At 31.6% G+C, this 20,956-nt stretch overlaps 3 protein-coding genes and 1 long non-coding RNA gene across 5 annotated transcripts; 1 reads left to right on the top strand and 3 right to left on the bottom strand.

Moving 5' to 3' along the window:
* Positions 1–1,023: 1,023 nt before the first annotated feature.
* On the top strand, positions 1,024–1,909 carry LOC107939323 (uncharacterized). Its single transcript, XR_001695103.2, has 2 exons — positions 1,024–1,325; positions 1,515–1,909. It is a non-coding gene; the product is annotated as an uncharacterized lncRNA (long non-coding RNA).
* Positions 1,910–4,851: 2,942 nt separating this feature from the next.
* On the bottom strand, positions 4,852–6,422 carry LOC107920949 (heavy metal-associated isoprenylated plant protein 35). Its single transcript, XM_041082406.1, has 3 exons — positions 6,288–6,422; positions 6,098–6,173; positions 4,852–5,985 (listed from the first exon to the last, which is right to left on the bottom strand). The coding sequence occupies exons 1-3, from the start codon at positions 6,336–6,338 to the stop codon at positions 5,216–5,218; spliced, it is 897 nt and encodes a 298-aa protein (XP_040938340.1). The 5' UTR covers positions 6,339–6,422; the 3' UTR covers positions 4,852–5,215.
* Positions 6,423–13,406: 6,984 nt separating this feature from the next.
* Positions 13,407–15,424, bottom strand: LOC107929938 (dephospho-CoA kinase). Of its 2 annotated transcripts, none has more exons than XM_016861496.2 (4): positions 15,102–15,424; positions 14,754–14,917; positions 14,534–14,679; positions 13,407–14,027 (listed from the first exon to the last, which is right to left on the bottom strand). In XM_016861496.2, exons 1-4 carry the CDS (start codon positions 15,166–15,168, stop codon positions 13,589–13,591), a joined length of 816 nt encoding a protein of 271 aa, XP_016716985.1. In that variant the 5' UTR covers positions 15,169–15,424; the 3' UTR covers positions 13,407–13,588. The 2 variants fall into 2 exon arrangements, with proteins under 2 accessions (XP_016716985.1, XP_016716977.1); XM_016861488.2 differs by having other exon boundaries at positions 14,754–14,920; positions 15,102–15,351.
* Positions 15,425–15,777: 353 nt separating this feature from the next.
* LOC107929953 (glutathione S-transferase F6) lies at positions 15,778–17,596 on the bottom strand. The gene is made up of 3 exons (XM_016861507.2): positions 17,280–17,596; positions 17,130–17,178; positions 15,778–16,460 (listed from the first exon to the last, which is right to left on the bottom strand). The coding sequence occupies exons 1-3, from the start codon at positions 17,427–17,429 to the stop codon at positions 16,012–16,014; spliced, it is 648 nt and encodes a 215-aa protein (XP_016716996.1). The 5' UTR covers positions 17,430–17,596; the 3' UTR covers positions 15,778–16,011.
* Between the last annotated feature and the right edge of the window lie 3,360 nt (positions 17,597–20,956).

Here is a 20,956-nt window from a genome sequence, read left to right as displayed (position 1 = left end):
ATGCTGAATATGAACAATTATAAGTTAAATTAAGGTTTGCTAAATTACCATTGTCATTGCCGAATATGTGCTTAATTAAAGAAGAATTTGTTGTTGAACGTTTTAAATGATTTAGATAGTTATAAATTAAGTTAAGCTTGGAAAGTAAAATGGACATATATTCTTATGTATGTTATTGAGCCAAAAGTTATATGAATGGTGCCCATGTTATGTTATTATTCGAATAGAATAAATGAACTATGATTGTGAGATGTTATGTGAATTGAATTTTCTTGCGAATCAGTATGCATGACATTCAGTGATGTATATCCGGACTTAGGGTCCACAGGCTATGTGCTGGAATTATATCCGGACTTAAGGTCCGCAGGCTACGTGCTGGAAATATGTCCGGGCTAAAGTCCCGCAGGCTTCGAGCTGGTATTATACCGGGTTTAAATTCCCGCAGGCTTGTGCTGGTAATTGGTTTCAAGTCCTAAGACCTGACAAGCTTAATGCCAGTAAGTTAAGTAAGATTACGGTATTGAATGTTCGCAGTCCCTTTTACTTCTTTAATCTATAATTAAACTTTTATTCCTTATGCAATTTAATCCTTTAAACAAAATTCAAGCTACTTCACTTAATTAAACACTAAATAACCATTCAAGTATAATTCATAAATATTTCTAATAAATATTCGTGAATAAATTTCACAGAAACAGTACTCAAGACTCAATTTCTGATACCGTAACTTTCGGTTCATTACAGATCAGATTGCAACAAGGCATAAATCACAAGTCCAAATAAAAAAAAAATGGCGCATAGGGCGCAATCGAAGACGCGCGCGAATATGGAGGACCTAATGTGAAAATTTCCTATTAACGGGAAGCACGCGGATCCCTCCCCAGGTCGGGTCACACACGCGCGGGTTGTGCCAAATAGATCCATCCGGCGTCGTTTCAAAGGCTGTTGAACCTAGCCTGAAACGACGTCGCCTCATACCCTCAAATAAAATGGGAAATCGGCCTAGAAGTCAGAACATTTTGGCAAAGCCAAAAGGGGAAACCGAAACCCTAGTTGCTTGCTTTGTTCAGCCTCCGTTCGACCTTCACTTCCCAAGCACCAAATTGCCATCGAAACAACGCCTCGCACTTCCGGCTCCGATTCACTATCCCTTGGCCACGAAATCCCCCTCTTTTAACTCCGATTTCGACAAAGCAAAGGAGAATCGTCGGTTGAATCGCACGATATAGCCCCTTTCTTTTCCTTTTTTTTATTCTTTAAAAAAGTAATACTGAAAGACTTGGATAAATATCAGTAGAAAAAGAAAAAGATTACAGAAATCAAAAGTATGAATCACCTTCTATTTTTCGATTGCTTTCTATTAACTCTGTATGCGTAAATGTGCGTTTGTATTTCGTAACCTTTACAACGATTAAAAGCTTGGCTTTTATAGCCGAAAAAGAGAGAAAAATAAATTGAAAATATACAATATATCTTTGTTTCTATTCACTGCTGCTCTTTTTGTCTTCTTGCAGGTATGGGTGCGCGCTCAGGTACGGCGGTTTGGGCGTGGCATGGCTGCTAAAGCGCTGTCATCGTACGGAGGGTGGACGTGGCGCGATGTGGTTGCTACGGCACAAGCAAAAAGCTGCTAGGGTTTCTCTGTTTAGGCATTGGGCTTATTGGGCCTATTTTTGGGTCAGGTCTAGGTTTAGTCATTGGGTTTGTCACTTGGGTCTTGGGTTTTAATATTAGTTTGGGCTATTGGTTTCTGTAATTGGACTGTAATGGACAGTGGGTTGTTTTTATTTTTATTTGTTTATTATTATTTTTTTTTTTTTGGATTTCTAATGAGCTCGGGCAAATTTAGCCCACTACAATTATATTTCAATTCTCTCATTTATTTATATTTTATATTAATTTGATTGGAGTTTATTGTTTTCTCTACATGTACTTAAATGATATTTTATTTGCACTTTCGTGAAATCAAAAAAATTATTTAATGTCTAAATAATTAATGACTAGACCGTCGCTTTCCCATTTGCTGCAATGATTCGATTGTAAAAAGTATGGAACATTAATTACAGCTCAAATTAGAATCTGTATTCAAATTTCTCACTTTCATGTTGCTCCATTAATATTATGTTGTCACCCCCACATACATATATATATATATATCTTTGATTTTCCATCAATTGTGATGCATAAGCATATATGTTAGAATGTGTTCTTTTTAAAAAAAAAATTATAAAACAGAAAAAAAAATAAAAGTAATTTTAAGAGACAAATAAAGTGTAAGTAGATGTTATTTCCATGTCCAATTCTAGCTTTTATGTTTCACTTTAATTTTTGTTGGCAAATGAATGATTAGCCGTAAATTATTGCATGTTTCTCGGGATTGAATAAAGAATTCTTTCAACAATTACCTTAATCATTCCTCTATATTCATTAATTAACCCATTTAGCTACTAAAATTGGGCATTGCAATGCCTACTAATATTAGTAATTTAATTAAGAATGATTAATTAAGTTAATAAGCAAAGGAAAGACAAAACTAAATAAGGGACTAAATATCAGTTGGTAACAGGAACCCAAAGAACACAGATGACGTGTCTGGTTTTGAACTAAGATTCCCCTCTGCACTAAAATTATTTTTCTCCATTGTTATAATGAACTGTCCTGCATATTTAGCAGTTCCATTTTCCATTTTCTGGCTTTCAAATCAACAAATCTTACAATATCTTTATCTTGTCCTAGTATTACTACACCTACTACCCTTTCATTTCCTCTCAACTCGCCATGCATTTTGTCACTGAATGCATTTTCTCAAAACCCTAATTTTATAACATGTAATAATACTGTTAGGGTAGTTGATGACATTATATGTAGTTTGGTTTTTATATAGTGATAATGTAATTATTGGTTAGAAAGAGAGATGTTAACTGCATTCAAAGGTTGGCGGAAAGTATGTGAATATTCTAACAAGCTGCAGTTCATGATTATTGTTTATAGCATTAATTATTAGGAGGTTTGATTTTTTAGGCATATAGGGAATCAAACAAGCTGTGTTCTTTGGACAAAAGTAAAATAAAATACTAAGTGATGGAATTGAGATAGAGACAAATTAGTAAGGGTGGGTTCTTGTCTAGATTTTATAAATCATTGTCCGGTAAGAGGGTCCCAAAATATCAGCATCATGCATACTATCATTCCATCTTTGACATCTAAAAGGTGTAAATGCCAAATATTTGAGTAGTTCATATTGTACTAACTTTATTTTTTTTTGTTACTATTGTGAAACCAATTTCTTATCTTATAATTCTAAAAATGATAGGTTTGATTTCGATTTTAGGGTCTTTTTGGATGTACGGTGTATTTATTTGTAGTTAGTGTAAACATAGCGGGACAATAAGATTAGATACTATAACGATATTGTAATGTGAAAAAAAAGAAAGGTAAAGGCTCCTTCAAAGGAACCCTTAGTTTCTTCAATAGAAATTAAAGCTGGAGAATCATGTGATTATACAAATTCCGTTATTCAATCTTGATATAAGTATAAAGGTGAACATCCTTAATTAATGATTCGGAATAGTGAGAATGATGAATTGAAGTAACCAATAATTCAAACACTGAGGAATGATGAATTATGCATATTCATTGAAAGGATAAGTACATAGGTATTGCATTATATATTACCCAACTTTCCCTTCCAAGTTATGTACAAAGCAAGTATAATCCACCATGGAAATTCTGCTTCAAGATAAAAGGTAAAGATGTGGAATGGGGGATATCACGAAAATTCTGTTGTGACCTATTGGGATAATTGAAACAGACAACCTTAAACTAGGGTTTAGATTTTAAAATATTTTAATTGAATCCTTAAATTATCAGTTTCATATCAATCAAACCTTCCATCAGTTTAACAATTAAGTTGGGCATTAAATACTAGCTTAAATCTTATATGAAATATATTAAAATTATTTGGATCAAATTGTAAATTTTTTGTACCTAGCGCATCAACAATTTGGGCTTGGCGAGTTAAATAAAAATAAATTATCAATAAAATTTAGAAGATTATCTCATTTTTTAACACATCATATCTAAATTGTCTATGCGCTAAATATAATCACGTGTACAATTTGATTTGTGTGTCTTAAATATGCTTTCTAATATATCCAAACTACCATTTAACACGTAAATCAATGGCTAAGTTGACGGAAAGGCCCCACTAATACGATATTGGTTATATTTTTTAGTACTTAATTAAAGCGTTTTGAAAAGTTAGACAATAATTTAAGGATATTTAGTGCAATTAACCCTAACCCTTTTTTTCAAGATAATTGAAACAAACTTATCTCTTTGTTATGTGAGGTACCGTACATACATAATAATCCGAATCCAAACATGGTTTTTCGAGCATTTTAAGTGCCTAATTAGCTAAAGTTTAGGGTTAAAGGATTAAACAACAAAAACAAATAGACAATTTTTCAAATTAAACCTAAATTTTCTTTCTTTAGGGAGAAATGGGAACCTACTAATATCCCCTTAGCGTTGAAAGCAAAAGACATACATACAATACAAGCACGTTTTAACCAAAACAATATATATATAATTAAAATAGCTTCCTAAAACTATATCTTTAAGCATTTCTTATATATATATATATTGGCCCAAAGCATCTCTTAATATAATATATATTTGGTTAAAATGTGCTTTACTCCCTATACTATTCATATATTTAAATTTTAGTCCTATTTTTATTTTTATATTTTAAAATTCATGTTATTAAAATTTTTCTATTAAATTTATTGATGCAATATTTTGAAACAACAATTTTATATGGGAAAATGAGATAGAAAGAGAGAGAGGCAACATGAGCAAAATTCTTCTTTTTATGAAATAACAAAGAGGGGGAAGTGAGAGATTTTTTTCTTCAGGCCCTACACTACCCCTTTAAAAGGGCTTTTATAGTGCTTAATAACGAAACCCCAAAAACAGTAGCAAAAATATTACAGACAGACAACATAAATAAAGACAACCTAATAACTATAAAAACCCTACAAACCCCAATAAAAAGCAAAAACAGCTTTTTATTTCTCCCTAAGCAAAAAGTACCCCTTTTTGATATTTTTGTTTTTTTAAATTATTTTGCATCTTACAAAATTAATCCCTTCCTATATCCTCCCTCTTCATTAACACAAAATTCTTCTCTGCATGTACCCCATTTTTTCAACGTTCACATGATTGAGCAGCCACTTTCATCGTCATCGTAATAATCATCTTCACTGAATTTATTAATTGGATCAGACGATGTAGCTTGTGGTCCGTATGGATTAGAATGCATGGCGGGAGCATAATATGAAGAGCTTGAGCTAGGGTAAATGGTGTTGTAACTTACCCCACAAAATGGAGGTCCATAGTACATAGGTGTGTAAGGATACATTGGTTGATTTGTAGGATTTAGATCGATTGAAGCATTGGGTGGTGGTGGTGGTGGTGGGGTATGGTCTGGGGCTGGGACTGGGACTGGGAGTGCCACTGCCATGGCTGACTGAGTGTCACTGGGTGGTGGTGGTGTATCACCGTTGGGACCAGGGTTGCTTTTCTGCCCTTTCTTTTTCTTCTTTTTACCACCAGCAGCAGTAATTTGGGTAGGGTCAGGTTCTTCGCTTTTACCTCCCATTTGGTCCGCTTTTGGATGCTGGTTATCTTTAGCAGAACCTTTACCGCCACCAACACCGCTATTTTTGGCAGCGGCTGGTTCAGGCTTCTTCTCTGCTGAATTATTCTTTGGACCATGGTCACCATCACCAGCTTTTTCTCCGGCGTCTTTTTGCTTGTCATTTGTTTTCCCAGACTTTTTGTCTTTCTTCTCAGGCTTTAATTCCGGCCAAAGCTCAACGTATTTCCCAGACTTGGTCAGCTTCTTGATGAGTGTTTCTGCATCGACGCTGCTAGTGACTGTCACCTTGTGCTGTTGAGAATCTATTTTCGTCTCATAAACACCTGAAAAGAATAATTAAAAGTGAAACAAAAAGAGACTGAAATAAAAACAGTATCTCCATTTCTTAAGAAGTACGTACATACATATATATGTATATATGTATGTACGACGTACCATCAATGGCTTGAAGAACTTTCTTGACTTTCTTCTTGCAGCCTTCACAATGGATGAGGACTTTCAAGACCCATGTCTATAAAACAGTAAAGAAAGGGGGGGTGACTAATTTAGAAAATTAACATTAAATGCATCAAATATGAGCAAAAGAAGAAATACCCATTAGTATATATGTATGTATATGCCTCACCTTATATTTCAGTGCTCCAACAGGTTCTTGATCAGCAGCTTTAGTAGCCATCTCTGAGTGAGAGAGTGGAGGGAAGAGGGGAGGAAAGGAAAGTGTTGAGAGAAGGGGACCAAAAACCTCTTTATAGAATAAAATGAGAAATGATTACATTTATAGGAGAAAAATGGAACTGAAAATGTGATGTACAGTGCAATATTATTCGGCGTGGAACTCTTACTCCCGGCCTTAGCTTAATCACGTGACTTTCAATTTTTTATGTTTTTTTTTTCAAATAGAAGTTGTTCTTTTTACATTTGTCATTTGAGTCCCTGAATTTAAGAGGGGCAAATTAATGTCAACTCAAACACCACAAACAAACACCCTACAATTCAAGCTCACAAACTGAGTCTTTGGGTCAATGTCTAGTACCGCAAAACCAAATGTTGGGATTCAATAAAACTTCATTACTAAAAGCACAACGAGCGCAACAAATTGGGTATTTGAAAATAATAGTAACAAAGGCCATAAATCATCTTAAATCTTATAGGCTAAACAAAACCACCCTAAAGCAAATAAAAGATCAATATCCTCCAATCAAGACTCACACAAATAACACCAAACCTAATAGAGGAGGCTTCAACCATTAGACCAGATAGATAAAAAGATGAGAAATGGACAATGAAACAACACCCCATAAGCGGTGACACCAAGGTGAAAAAATCATGGAGAACACCAAACTCACTCGCTCCACCCTTAGAACTACTTCCAATAGCTGAAGCACCAAGGAAAAGGAAAGGGATAAGGAGCATACACTATCTTGAGACGGTAGTTATATGTTCAGTTTGATCTCTAGGCTATGTGGCATGCATGTATATAAGGGCTTTAAGTATACAAATTATCATTTTGAAATGAAAGTCTTATATTAGTTGTGGTAATGGTTGATTTTGATCATACCATTTGGTATATAACTTAATGGTACATATTTTGGTTAAGTTTGATGTTTTATAAATAATGATTTTGCTTTTGAGTGTTTTGGTATGTTTAAGCTATCAATTAGACTATATGTATTAGTTAAATTTGATTAAGGATGTAGGAATGGTAAGCTAAATGTTAAACATGCTTTATAGCTTAGTCAAACTCATTGAATGGTTTAGTTTCCAATAGGTAAAATGAACTTGTTTTGAGACTGTAATGAAAGCATTTTTGGCGTGGATAGGTGAAATGGATTTAAATATGTTTAAATGTTGAATTGTTGGATTGTATGTTAAAGATTGGTTGGATTAAATGATTAGATACTTGAATTGGTAGTTATTGACTTGGTCTAATAGCTTAATTCTTGTGTAAGGTTGAATGAAACACCTAGGAAATGGTTTGATATAATTGAATTAGGAACCAAATGTATTTTGTCAAAAATAGGGCAACGTTTTGATGACGGGCTTTTGACGTTGCAACGTCGTCTGATAGAGAGTGACGTCGCAGCGTTCACATGCATATATTCATGACGCGACTCATGCGATGACCACATTGCAACAAGGAGATAATGAAGTCATGACATCGTTTCAAGAATTTTAAAACTTCACAATTTAGTCCTAGTTCAAGCTCGGGTTAGCATAAGAGTTTTCTTAAGTTCGTGACCCATAATTTATTTTATATCATATCATATGCATGTTTTTCTCATATATAATGTATAAGAACATAAATTGAGTATATTTTCGTTCATTGTTACTTTGGTAGCGAGTGTAGTATTCTATAGCTCAGACCCAACAATTGGGTTGAGCAAGGGGTGTTACAATGAGCATATGTAGAAGCAATTAAATGTTGAACTTCCTATTGCAATATGTATGTTTGAATGTTTTGTTGTGGTACCAATAAGAATACATTGGATAGGCACTTAGGGTGTGATTTTGGCATGTTTTTTTTATATGTCTGAATGTGTTTTAACCATGTGAAAATGATTGGAAAAAGTTTGGTTTGGTGTCCAAGAAATGGATGTTGAATTGGTTTGCATTAGGGGTCATTTTGGGTGCACACGGACTGTCACACGGCCGTGTGTTGCATACAGTCTCCTTATACGGCCATGTGAAATCATTTTGAAAGTTACAAGGTTGGCCACACGGCCTAGGCTATATCACATGGCCTGGCCACACGCCATTTGTGTCAACATTGAAATTTCAAAGTTTGAAAAGTATAAAGACTTAAAATGATTCAATTGGAGAATATGGATTAAATCTACAATTGTATGCATAGTATATAACTAGTAATTGAATTTAACCAAACATGTTTAACTACTACTATTTAGGTTTGGACTCAAATTTTCAAAATTCAAAAAATACAGGGACTAAAGTGGACTAATACAAAAGCACAAAGGCTAAAAATGATCAAATTAAAGTAAAAGACTAAATCCACAACTTTCATAAAGTATAAGAACTAATACTAGAATTAAACCAAAATATTTTAAGCCACAAAATTTAATATTTGATCTACGAACATGTTAATAAAATAAATAATAACACTATCATCTAAATTTTCTAAAATAATCATTTAATTAAAAGTGTATTCGGTTAGGTTCAGTTCAGTTCAGTTCTATTTTTGAATAAAAATTGGATCGAAGTGCTCTATTTAATTTTTTTAACTTTTGATATCAAAACCATATTAAATAAAAATCGAATATCCAAAACCGATAATTACAGTTCGATTTGGTTCGGTGGTATTTAGCAAATTTGGGCCTTGACAAAAATCAATATCACCTTGTTTTGGACCAAGAAAATTAAATATTATAGTTATTCGCTTTTTTTCACAACATAATACATGCTCTATATTCATTTATACGTGTACAAAGTGAATTAAATAATTAAATTAATATCATAATAATCCATAAGACTATTTAAAAATATTTTAATTTAAATTATTCGAAGTTGTTAAAAAAATTAATATTAAATCATTCGTATACCTATTTTGTTGTGTCATTTCTTTCAATTAGTTTAATTAATTACTAGTTTCAATTAATTATAACTGAGTCATTGCACAATCGATTAAATTTTTAACAATCAAATATATATAATTGACAAGTTATGAATAATTATTTCTTTTTTAAATAAAATATTATAAAATTTCATAAACTATTTTTTAAATTTAGAATTATGCATATGCACTTATAATTATAATTATTATATTTTAAAAAATATCCACTTACTATAATATAAAACTACACTTTCATAACCTTTTTATGAAATATTTTTCTAACTTTAATTTTTTTTATGATCGTATCTAATTTTTTTATTAATAATAATAATAATAATAATAACAACAACAATAATAATAATAACAATAACTATTCTATTAGGACAATTCCTTTAAACGTAGATTTTTTTCATTCAATTTGATTTAAATAAAACAGATTTCATGTGAAAAAATTGAACTCGAACCTGCATTGTGCATTTTGAGTGATAATATCAGCTCATTACCGAACCAAATAATACAATACCTGAACTGAGCCAAATACATTGGTCGAATTAATTTTTTGGTTTTCTCGATTTTTTTCTCAACCTTTAACGAGACAAAACACATAATTTAAAGATATACTATTCTATGACCGATGCTATTAGATTAAGTATTTAATTAGCACTATTTTTGAACCTTAAGGGCCTATTTAGACATTATAGAGTAATTGAATAAAAGTGCAATTACAATGGTGGTAATTACACTCTCTTGTAATTACAAAAAATTGTAATTCCTTAAATGTGTTTGATTGATAGAGTGTAATTACATTTTAAGTTCTTATATCATGTTTGCTAGTACAAATTGTAATTATATAGTTACTTTTTTAAAAATCTATTAATTATTATAAAAAATTATTACCACGATAAAAAAAACCTAAAAAAGTAAAAAAAATTAAAATCAAATCATTATATGTATCATGTTAATCTAGAAAAATAGCTGATAATATGATTACTAAAAAAATTAACAAGGAAAATAAACATTATATACAATTTCATATTTGTTGGGTTATTCCCTCTTTAATATTTAAAATAAACTCATTTCATCAAATATTGGTCATTAATCGAGTTATCATCATTTGAATTGATATCATTAAGGTTATCAAGATCACTTTCTTCCATGTACTTTCAAAATATGAATCATCCCAAATCCATCTATGAATAAAATTATGAAATATGCAACATGCCAGTACAATCTAATCTTATTTTTTTATGCTATACTAATGAGATGTTAATATAAGAAATATTTTTTTTAGAACAACAAGTATTCTCTCAACCACACTTTGAAACTTTGAATGTCTCAAATTAAAGAACTCGCGAGTCGCTTTTAATGCTTGTGTCTAACTCCATTTTCTCAAATAATATTATAACAAGAAAATCTTTTGTTTTTGCATAATCAACTTCTACCCTATATTATTTGAGTTCATGGTGTAAATAGTAGCTTTAATTATAAGAATTTATACAAACTTAATTTGGAGAATAACTATGCAAAAGGAAAAAATAATATAAAGTTTATAATATATATAACTTTTATAAAACAATTATAAATTATCTAATAGTTTTCATAACACTTCTTATAAATAATATAATTTTTTTTGTCATAATTTAAATTTTTTTACAAATAAATTATGAAAATAAAACTATAATTTTTTTTAATAAGCATGTTATTTTTATAACATATAGTACGAACACAAACAAATTATGCATATACTTCCTGACTATAATTTTTTATAAATAAATATATTATAACAGTTTTGTACCATGTAAAGTATTTTTTATAATAAAGCTTTTGACCATAGCTTTAAAAAAATTTAAGATTTAAATAATATAAATTTTTTTGTTATAATTTTATAAAATACAAAAATTATTAATAAATTTTTCTAAGATTTATAATATAATAAAATTTTGACCATAATCATCCCAAACAAGTGTTCATGCTTATAATATAAAAATTTATAATTTAAACTTGTAAAAAAATATTTTTTAAAAAAATTGAATTTGAACATAATTACTTGCGTAATTACTCAAATTCTTACCCTATTCAAAATATTTAAAAAATATAATTGAGGTAATCCGATTAAACCAAATTAGTGAAATCCACCAATTACTTATCCAAATATGCCACACATATATAATTACAAACAAACCTACCTAAAATCACAAAAATCAAGAGTGGCTAATAATTAATAATAACCATGTTGTGCCTTTGCTCTTCTTGAAGCTGCTTAAAAAGGTATAGTGAAGACCTCGCATATAGTTACAGTTTTCTCATAAGCGGCTGGTTAGCGGGGAACAATAAATAATATTTCTCCATGTCTTTATGTTGTTCAACAATCAGTCACACATACTTCAGTTATTTGCAATATGCCAGTAATTACACGGACCATAAAACAGTTTAATTATGCTCTTAGTCCCTCTACTCTTTTGATTTAAATTTTGAAGTCCAACAGACAATACCGATAACAGACTTGCGTTGAATTAAATTATATGAAATTTTGGGGAAAAATCTCATAAGAAAATAAATTCATTTTAGAAAAGCAAGAGAAAACCGATATTTCTTATTTTTTATTTTTCTAGTTTTATTTTTTACAATTCATAGCCCAATCATGACAGCAACTTTATTTATTTACATGGTTTCCACAAGGCTTTATTTTTTTACAAATGCCACCTAATATGAAGGTCTCTAATGGAGGTATTAATTGAATCTTAATTTTTAAATAATAAAAAAAAAGTAGGTACAAAGAGTAAATTGAATAAAAGCAGAATTAGACCTCATAAAATCAGACATCAAAAGAAGCAAGTGTTCCTTCCCGTCCCTTGCTTTACCCCCATTTCTACTCTGAGAAAATCTTATCAGTTTTGGTTCTCATTTATGTCAAACATCTCAATGAAAAATAGTTATAAACCAACAAATGATAGCATAAGAAAAACCTAGACGTACGCGTATGAAGATAAATCTCTCGATTTGTCCAGTTCATGGTTTCAACAGCCAGACATGAAAGTGACAACGACCGCAAGTGCCCTTAACAGAAATAGAAATTAACAGAGTTAAACTACAAAATAAATTATACAGCCATTGTAACCTTGCTAGCTTTGAACAACCTAATTCAGTGGTACGAGCGACTTTGAAAAAGAATTGGAAACTTTTTAAGTTAACTGGTATGTATAGATATCTACCCCAGAAAGGAGGATAAGAAACTTTAATGGACTTTGTAAAACACCACCCACTTTGTCTAAGCCAATGGCTCTACCATGCTTGACTTGTGACAACACTTGGCACTCACAATTCATAGGTCTTGCTTTTATGCCCTTTGTACAGAAATAGTGCAAAAGGAACAAGGTTATTATCATTAAAAGTCTTATCACCCAAATCTCAAAAGAAGAATTCAATAAAATCTGATGGCGGCAACAACCTTAATGCGGTATACAACCACACTTAAGGGGACTTAACTCGGTGAGTAGACCACTCATTATGGTATTTGCCTTCAACTAGACCAAAAGAAGCTGTAGAATAGGTCAAGGCAGTCAAGTATGAAGCATATTATACCTGGGAAGACTCAATGAAGGACTACCACAGATGATGAATGCTAAGTAGAGAACAATCAAATCATAAAACAAGACAATTAAAAAATGTAGTAGTTAAATTCAAGTATGTTATTCAAGTAATAACAGAAGAATCGGATTTAATTATGAACCCAGGGAAGGATGAGGCGGCGATGGAAGGAACTTACAGAATCAATCCTACAAAGTAATCAGCAGCCAGGAGATTTATGGAACCAAGCGAGCTGAAATACTTTTCCACTACAGTCAATGAAATCTCTTCAGCCTGGTGAGAACCCAGTAAGCCTGCAGTAGCAACAAAAAGGTACCTACTTCTATGGTCCTAAAGTTAAAAGTAAAAACCGACACCAATTCCATAATTTCATTCTATGGCATGAAAATAATCAGAAGCAAGTTCAATTTTACATCAGGCATCGTTGGTCTCGGTAACAATATAGTCAGATTCACATCTAGATTATTAAATGATTATTCAATTTCATACCAAGTAATGTAAAGAGTTTGAAGGCAAATCAAGTTTCATGGTATAAAAAACTTTGTATATCACAGTTAGCAATTGAAAGAAAACCAACAACATTCTACAACCTTTAAGTGAAAGGTGCAGTAGTGAATTCTTAAATATAAAATTGGCAGGAGTAAGCATAATTCATCTTATTTGCTGTTATTTAAAACTACAACAACATCACCTCCTCATCAAGAACAGACTAGATTTATAACCAGTTAGAAACCACAAGTTGGTGCCTTGCTGGTGATTGCAGTACCTATAAATTACCAAAAAAATTTCTTGCCTGCAAGAACACCTATTATCACACCAAGTAAAGCTGACAAGGCTCCATCCCTTGAAAGCCAGAATTCAGTCCATGTCAAGGGCCTTTTGACATGCGACAGTACCTCACTGAACCTTTCCTGCAAGTCTTGACGTGATCCAGTGTTATCTATCACAATATCTGCTTGGCTCTTCTTCAAATCTAGAGACATCTGAGCATTAATCCTGTTCCTGGCATCATCCTCTGTCGAATTATCTCTTTCCATAAGTCGTCGAAGTTGTGTTTCAGGATCAACCCATACAACAACAATGGGTTTTGTCCACTTATCCATCTTGGCCTCAAACAACAACGGAATGTCAAGAATGATCACCTTATGACCTTTTATCCAAAGCTTCAAAACTTCTAAAAATATGCCAGAAGATATATAGGGAGCCAATAACCTACGAGAAGAAAATTAACCAAATTAAGGAATCAATACAATCCGCAGTTTCAAGACAAGGTAAATGACGGATGATGGTAATCAAGCCTCCGTCCAGATTACCTCCACGGATAAAAGGACACTTAGATTTTCCGCCATTTAGCCTTGGTGAAAATTAAACATCAAAGTACTAGAATTTGACCTCCATGACTTGAGAACCACAAGGCAACATACATAACTTCCAATAGCCTTTAAATCGTTAAAAAGCAACCTCCTAGGAGATCATGATATCAATTTGCTATAACATTGAGAAAATCATGTATACAAAACGAACTAAAGAAAGACAAATTTTACACTAAGAATGCTAATAAAATTTGCAATTTGGAGATAAAATTCTGACCTCCAGGACTAGTATAGACTACCGGATAAGTATAATAGTAGAGAAACAAAGCTTTAAAGCTATTCCAAACATGAATATGTGTTTAAAATAAGTAAAAAGGAAGAGAATGAAATGAATGAAAAATCAACCGATTAAGGAGTTGACGTTTGGAGGCATCAGAGAAGACAATTCGTCCCAATTTCAAACGATCGACTTGGCCATCATCTTGTAAAATGTCCGGTCCGAATGCCGCCACCACTTTTTTGTACCCGCCGGAGTTCTTCTTCAAGGCATCCTGCAAAAAAAAAAAAGCACCAGTTCGTAATTTCATCAAACAGGTGATAGACCCCAATAAAAAGGGAAAAGTACCCGAGCAATGATGTCAGCATCGACGACGGGAATATGGTTGTGCTTGAACATGGAAGAGACGGTACTCTTCCCTGAAGCAATCCCGCCGGTCAGCCCTACTAACCTCATTTTCGCTCCCTGTTTCAGATCTTTCCCTTTGACCAATCCCCTGTTTCCTTCGCCGCCTACTTTAATTAAAAATAATTAACAATCTCCGATTAAACTTAATTAGCAAAAATAGAAGAAAAAAATGAATTTCTTTTTTTTAAAAGGTAATTTCATATTTGAAAATATTTAATTCCAATTACAAATTAAATTGGATTTCTGATTCAAAAATACAAACATGTAACATATGAGATATAGAAATACCGAAGATAGAGAGACAAAACTGTTGTGTCACCGACACCCTCTGGATCCCAAAACAACCCACCAGCATTTGCCTTTATTTCTGCCCAAAATGGCTCAACTTACCGCCTCATTACACAAACCTGAAAGTGGAGCACACCATAATGCCCTAAATTCGCTACTACTTTTTATGCTATCTGTTATGTCTTACCAGTGACCTAATTCCCGTATTATCACGCTCTTGAATTTTTTTTTCTTAATTTCTTAATTTCTTTAATTTGAAAAATAGAATCCCAGATTTTAGTTAAATCTTGAATAAGGGAAATTTAAATATTTATAGTTTGGGTAAATTAATAAATTTATACTTTAATCATTCTATTTTAAAAAGTTAAAAAATAATCATTAAATTAATTAAAAAAATTATTTAAATTATTAAATTAAATCACCAAATTATTAATTTTTTTAAAATTCGGCTTATAAAAACTTTAAAAATACAATAAATTAATACTCATTAATTAATAAAAAAATATACTTCAAACCCAAATCCATCTTCCAATAAATATCAAACTTATGATCAGTGATTTTATATATTTTCATTTTCTGACAGCTTTTATATTTTAGATTCTTTTTGTTTAAATAAATATTGTATTCTAATCATACTCATACCATAAAATAAAATGAAAATAATTAAGAAATCATATTCAACAGCAGGTGTGAATTATTGTATTAGATGAGTTTTGAACCAACCACAAGCACAAAGTCAATCGACACATAAAAGGACAAAAAACCAAAGAAGAGGGCCCCAAGATTGCAGACAACACTCAAAAAAGTCTATGCGAATTAGACTCTAAACACCGAAATAAACATGCGAATGATTTATTCAACATTGGACTACTGATATCAGCTCTGGTGGGCTCCAAATCGCCGAAGCCTTTCACTGTTTTTGCATAGCGAGGACCTTAGACCAAGCAGGCCTAGCAGTGATCTCCTTCACCCAAGCACAGACATGGGGACGAGAATCAATCAGCTTCTTCGAAGGTGTAGCCAACAAGTATTGAATGGTGGGAAGGTGATGCAGGTCGGCCAAGGTGAAGCAGTCACTTGCCAAGTATTTTGACCGTGTCAATCGAGCCTCGTACACGTCAAGAACTTTGGCAAGCTTACCTTCATTTTCTTCCACGACCGCGGAGTCGGTAACCATGCCCATTAATGGCTTGTAAAACGCCTCCCAGGCTATTTTTGAACATGGAGAATCGAACTGGTGGGCTTCCACTTCCTTCCATAATTGTAAGACAGCCATATCCTTGTTAGAGCCAGGAATTAAGAGTTGGGTCCCCTTGTCGCTGTATTCATGAGCAATGTAATGGGTGACTGCTCTTGACTCTGCATTGTACAAAAGTTAAGGTTAGCTAATCATGAAAAGGAATGATAAGCAACCCAATATCCGTTTAGCATAGGCATGATAAATAAAATAAAAAAACAATTTAATCCCTTTTTGCCATTTTATGAAAGGAAAACTTCGACCCTCTCAAAATTTAATAATTTAATTTAAACTATTTTAATACAAAAAAATTTAATTTCATCCTAGCCCCAGACTGGCTTCGCCCCTAATCTCATACTAATGGATTAAAATTTTAGCTTTAGTCCTTCAAATTTTTTAAGTTCATTCTGGCCCCCAACAAAATACATATTTCTCAAGTGAGTAGCTAAAAAAGTTAACAAATAAAGATGAGTTTGGATGTGCGGTGAGATAATACAGTATCACTACGATATCTAATCACCGCCATCACTGTTTTTTTACTAACAGATAAACTAACGCCCATCAAATCCATCCTAAAATTAATTTATTACTAACTACCTTGTTGAAAAATTTATACTCAAACCAAGCCATATAGAGCAGTAAATCCGCAACACCGTTGCTATTTTAATAATCATCACACTTAAACGCCTATTTTTCTCTGGTTCAAGAGTTTAAGGTTATGAGTAAGTAAAATATAAAAGAAAACAGTAGAACTGCTAAGAAAACTAAGGGTTTGGGTCATAAAAATGCACCGAAGAGCTTCAAGTCCCCGTCTTCAAAAGCTGGAACTTGACCGAATGGCTGTATCAACCGGACGAGAAATATTAGATCCATGGAAAACACGGATTACTAGATAAAAAAGATTTTAAAAAAAACAGATCTGTGATTATCGAAAAACTTACATTGAGGGAAAGGTAGTTTTCGGATTTATGTTCACCAGCAGCCATGTTTATGGGAACAAACTGAAAATCAGTGCCTTTCTCGTAAAGGCATGCAAGAACCCTTTGTGTAGCAGTGGACAGAGGGCTTCCGTGGACTTTGATGGCTGCCATAGTTGTTCGATGAGGACGACTGTAACTTTGCTCAAGATGAGATAACTTTTTTTGTTTGTGGGTTTTTGAGCGAATAGAACGTTTTATGCATTTAATTTATAGAGCGTGGTAGGAGGAGACACCTTTCCGTCCTTCTGGAAGTCTCCCATTATAATTAACTTTTGGGTAACGTGAATAGTTGGTCATCCAACTTTTATAATTTTTTATTTCGGGCACTAAAAACTAAAAATTTTCATCTTAAGCACTACTCTTACAAATCATTTTCATCTTAGGCACTACAGTAAAAAAAAATTCATTTTGGTCCTCCAGGTTAATTCAATGTTATTATATGTTCATTTTAGTCATCCAACTTTAATAAGTTTCTATTTTAATAACTCATTTCTTTTTTTTTAATTGTATTTTTACAAGAATTTGAGTTATTCAACTACATAGATGAGACCCAAATTTTTTCTTGTAAAAACTCAGATATTTCATTGGAAAAATCCAAAATTTTCCTTTATTTCTAAAAAATTAAGTTTATTTTTAAAAGTGGGAAAAAAGGAATCTAACAATTAAATAGTTTACTTTTAATTTTTTGTTTAAATAATCAGTAACTTGTGGGATTTGCTTAAAATAATTAAAAGATTTTTTTTTCCAATCAAATTTAAAATTTTGGAGCTATCAAGACATTTTTACTTGAATATCATACTTAAATAGTATTAGTGTAAAATGGGTGAAAAAAAACAACTTGCAATTTATATTTCAGCTATATAAAAAATTTGTTATAGAATATAAAAATTAATTGCCAATTGAGTTTTAACTCGATTAGAATGAGTATTAGTAACAATATATAAGAACGTATGTTCGAATGCGCTAAAGTGCATTATCTTCTTATTTATGAATTGGAAAGGGTTATAATTAGTTTTAGGCATTATGTGAAAGAAACCATATATGATCAGAACATATAATAAGTTTATTAAAAAAAACTTAATTAATTTATTTATGTTATTTTTCATAATTTATATTGAAATTTATAAGAAAATTAAAATATATTATTCTTACAACACGCGAATAAAAATAGATATGGAATAGCTTATTCACTTGAATTACAGCATGTTTAGTTGGTTGTAATAGCAAACCGAATCAACCTTCCTTATTCCACAATTTGGTTCACTGTATTAGTATTCAATGGAATAGCTCATTCTGGCTTTGATTCTGCAAAAACATCAAATACCATGCCGATCTCCCCCCTCGAAATAGCCCTTCTCCACTTCCACGGAATAGTTAAAAGAATTTATATTTCCCAAATCACCCTTCAACGTTTTACTATTTTTCAAGTCACATCTCAGCAATGATTCAAAGTTGCATGAATGAAGAAGCAAATTAGCTTAGATAAAGAAAGTGTTTAAAAATTCCTAGTCTTGATGTGATGTTTATTTATCAGATTTTGGTTAAGAGAAATTCACCAAACACTGGGTTTCACTTTTCCAATTGCATGAATGAAGGACCAAATCTTTTTTAGATAGAAAGTTTAAACACTATTTTAGGGGAAGAAAAAGGGAAGTCAAGAAAAGGGGTTGAGTTTGGTTTTGAGAGGCAAAATTAAATTATATATTTTTATAATACTAAATATATAATTTTATTTTTTTATAATTTTTAAAGGGTTAAATTAAAATTTTATTATTTTTGGGATTGAAGTGTAACTTTGGTGGTGGTAGACCGCAGTAGATGACAGTGGCTGGTGCTGAAGGATTGTGACAACTGATGGTCGCTGGTGGTTGATGGTTGGGTTTTGAAACTAACGGAAACTTCTGAATATTTTGATGAATGTTCTATCATTTTTAGAGAGAGAAAGAGAGAAAATAATAGAAAGAGAGAGCCGAAGAGAAAACAAAATGAAGAAAAAGAACAGTAAAAAGTAAAAGAAAAAACGGTTTTATTTAAGATGGGAATAATATATTATAGGTATGTGAAGGGATATTATATATTTTTAATAAAAAATTATATTTCAGGTTTTCCACATAAATTTTGAAACATATAATTTTTAAACAATTTTATAATATATAATTTATTTATTGTGATTTATGAATATATTTTTATAGATAATTTTTTCAAATTTATTTTTATAATTTAATAATAAATATATTTAAGTTAAATTAATATTATTTAATTATTTTATTAAAATTGAAGTAGTTGTGTTGTAATGATTTAGTGCTCCTTTGGATTGAGGCAGTGAGTCACGTTTGAAAGAAAAAGATGGTGCCAAACTCACTGCATTTGTGTTTGGTTGGGGGTATCAGTGCAATGAGGTTGCTTTTCAACCACACTGATCAGCTGATTTTCAGCTGGAGCAGTTAGAGGCTTTCAGTGCAGTTGACATTATAACAGACCAAAATAGCCTTCCATCATCCTTCCTGTGAATTACACGTTTATCTGTTTTATTATTATTCTTTTTCGGCATAATAACCTTTTTAGTCCTCCAACTTTAGAAGAAAATTTATTTGAGTATTTTAATTTATAGTTTTTGTCAAATCATTCTAAAATAGATAAAAAAAATTAGCATTTGTTAATTTTATTTGACAGAAACATGAAGAAATTGTATTGTAGATAGATTTTTAAGCAATAAACGTGAACCAATAGTTCTTGCAGATTTTTCATTCTATTATATATCAATTCTAATCTGATGTCCTTAATAGTCATTTTTCATTCTCACCTCACCGCTACAGCTGCGTTTGAATCCAAACACACACTCCACTATTGTTTCTAATCTCACCGCTACAGTAACTAATCTCACCGCCACCGCTGTTTTTAACCTCACCGGAGGTAAACACACCGCCCATCCAAACTAGCCCTTAGTTTTTCAAAGTCCAAACCCCCAAGAAAAATGGTATGAGTTGTGTGCAACAGACTTTGCTTTTAGGTCAGCTAAATTACCAAACCATTTCTTTTAGTCTTATAAAATAAGATAACTCAATTTTCTTATTTCACTTTCAATTTGGAATAGATAAAAAATTATTTTATTATAAGTCCTGATCATACTTGTCCTTTTTAACACAATGTTTAGAACTACTCATAACCCTTTTCGACCCATAAATAAAAGTATAATACGTTTCAAAGCACTCGAATCCACGTTCTTTTACATTGTCAACAATGCCCATACTAATCGAGTTAAGGCTTAATCGACAAGTTATTTTAAATCAATATAGTAAAAATATCGAGTTAATTTATTAAAATATTAGTCATGTATATACTAATAAAATCCTATCAAACTAATAATCTTGCATTATGTAAGGATTTTTTCTCTTAAAAATTACTCCAGCTTAATAATAGAATGGCACTGAGTTAGGGACAGAACATCTTGCATTATAAAAATCTAGTGATAACTTAGGATTATTCCTTCACAGGTATAATAATTGAGGAATACTTAATGCCATGTTAGTGTGTCTTTTTCTTATTAGGTGAATATATTAAATAGGTGATTCAACTTAATTAAAAAAGTCATCATATTTTTTTTAGTATGATGAATATATTATTGATATTGATTTTAT

Source organism: Gossypium hirsutum, chromosome A12, assembly GCF_007990345.1.
Source record: "Gossypium hirsutum isolate 1008001.06 chromosome A12, Gossypium_hirsutum_v2.1, whole genome shotgun sequence".
NCBI classification, from domain to species: Eukaryota; Viridiplantae; Streptophyta; class Magnoliopsida; order Malvales; family Malvaceae; genus Gossypium; species Gossypium hirsutum.
This window is presented reverse-complemented; position numbering and strand designations above follow the sequence as displayed.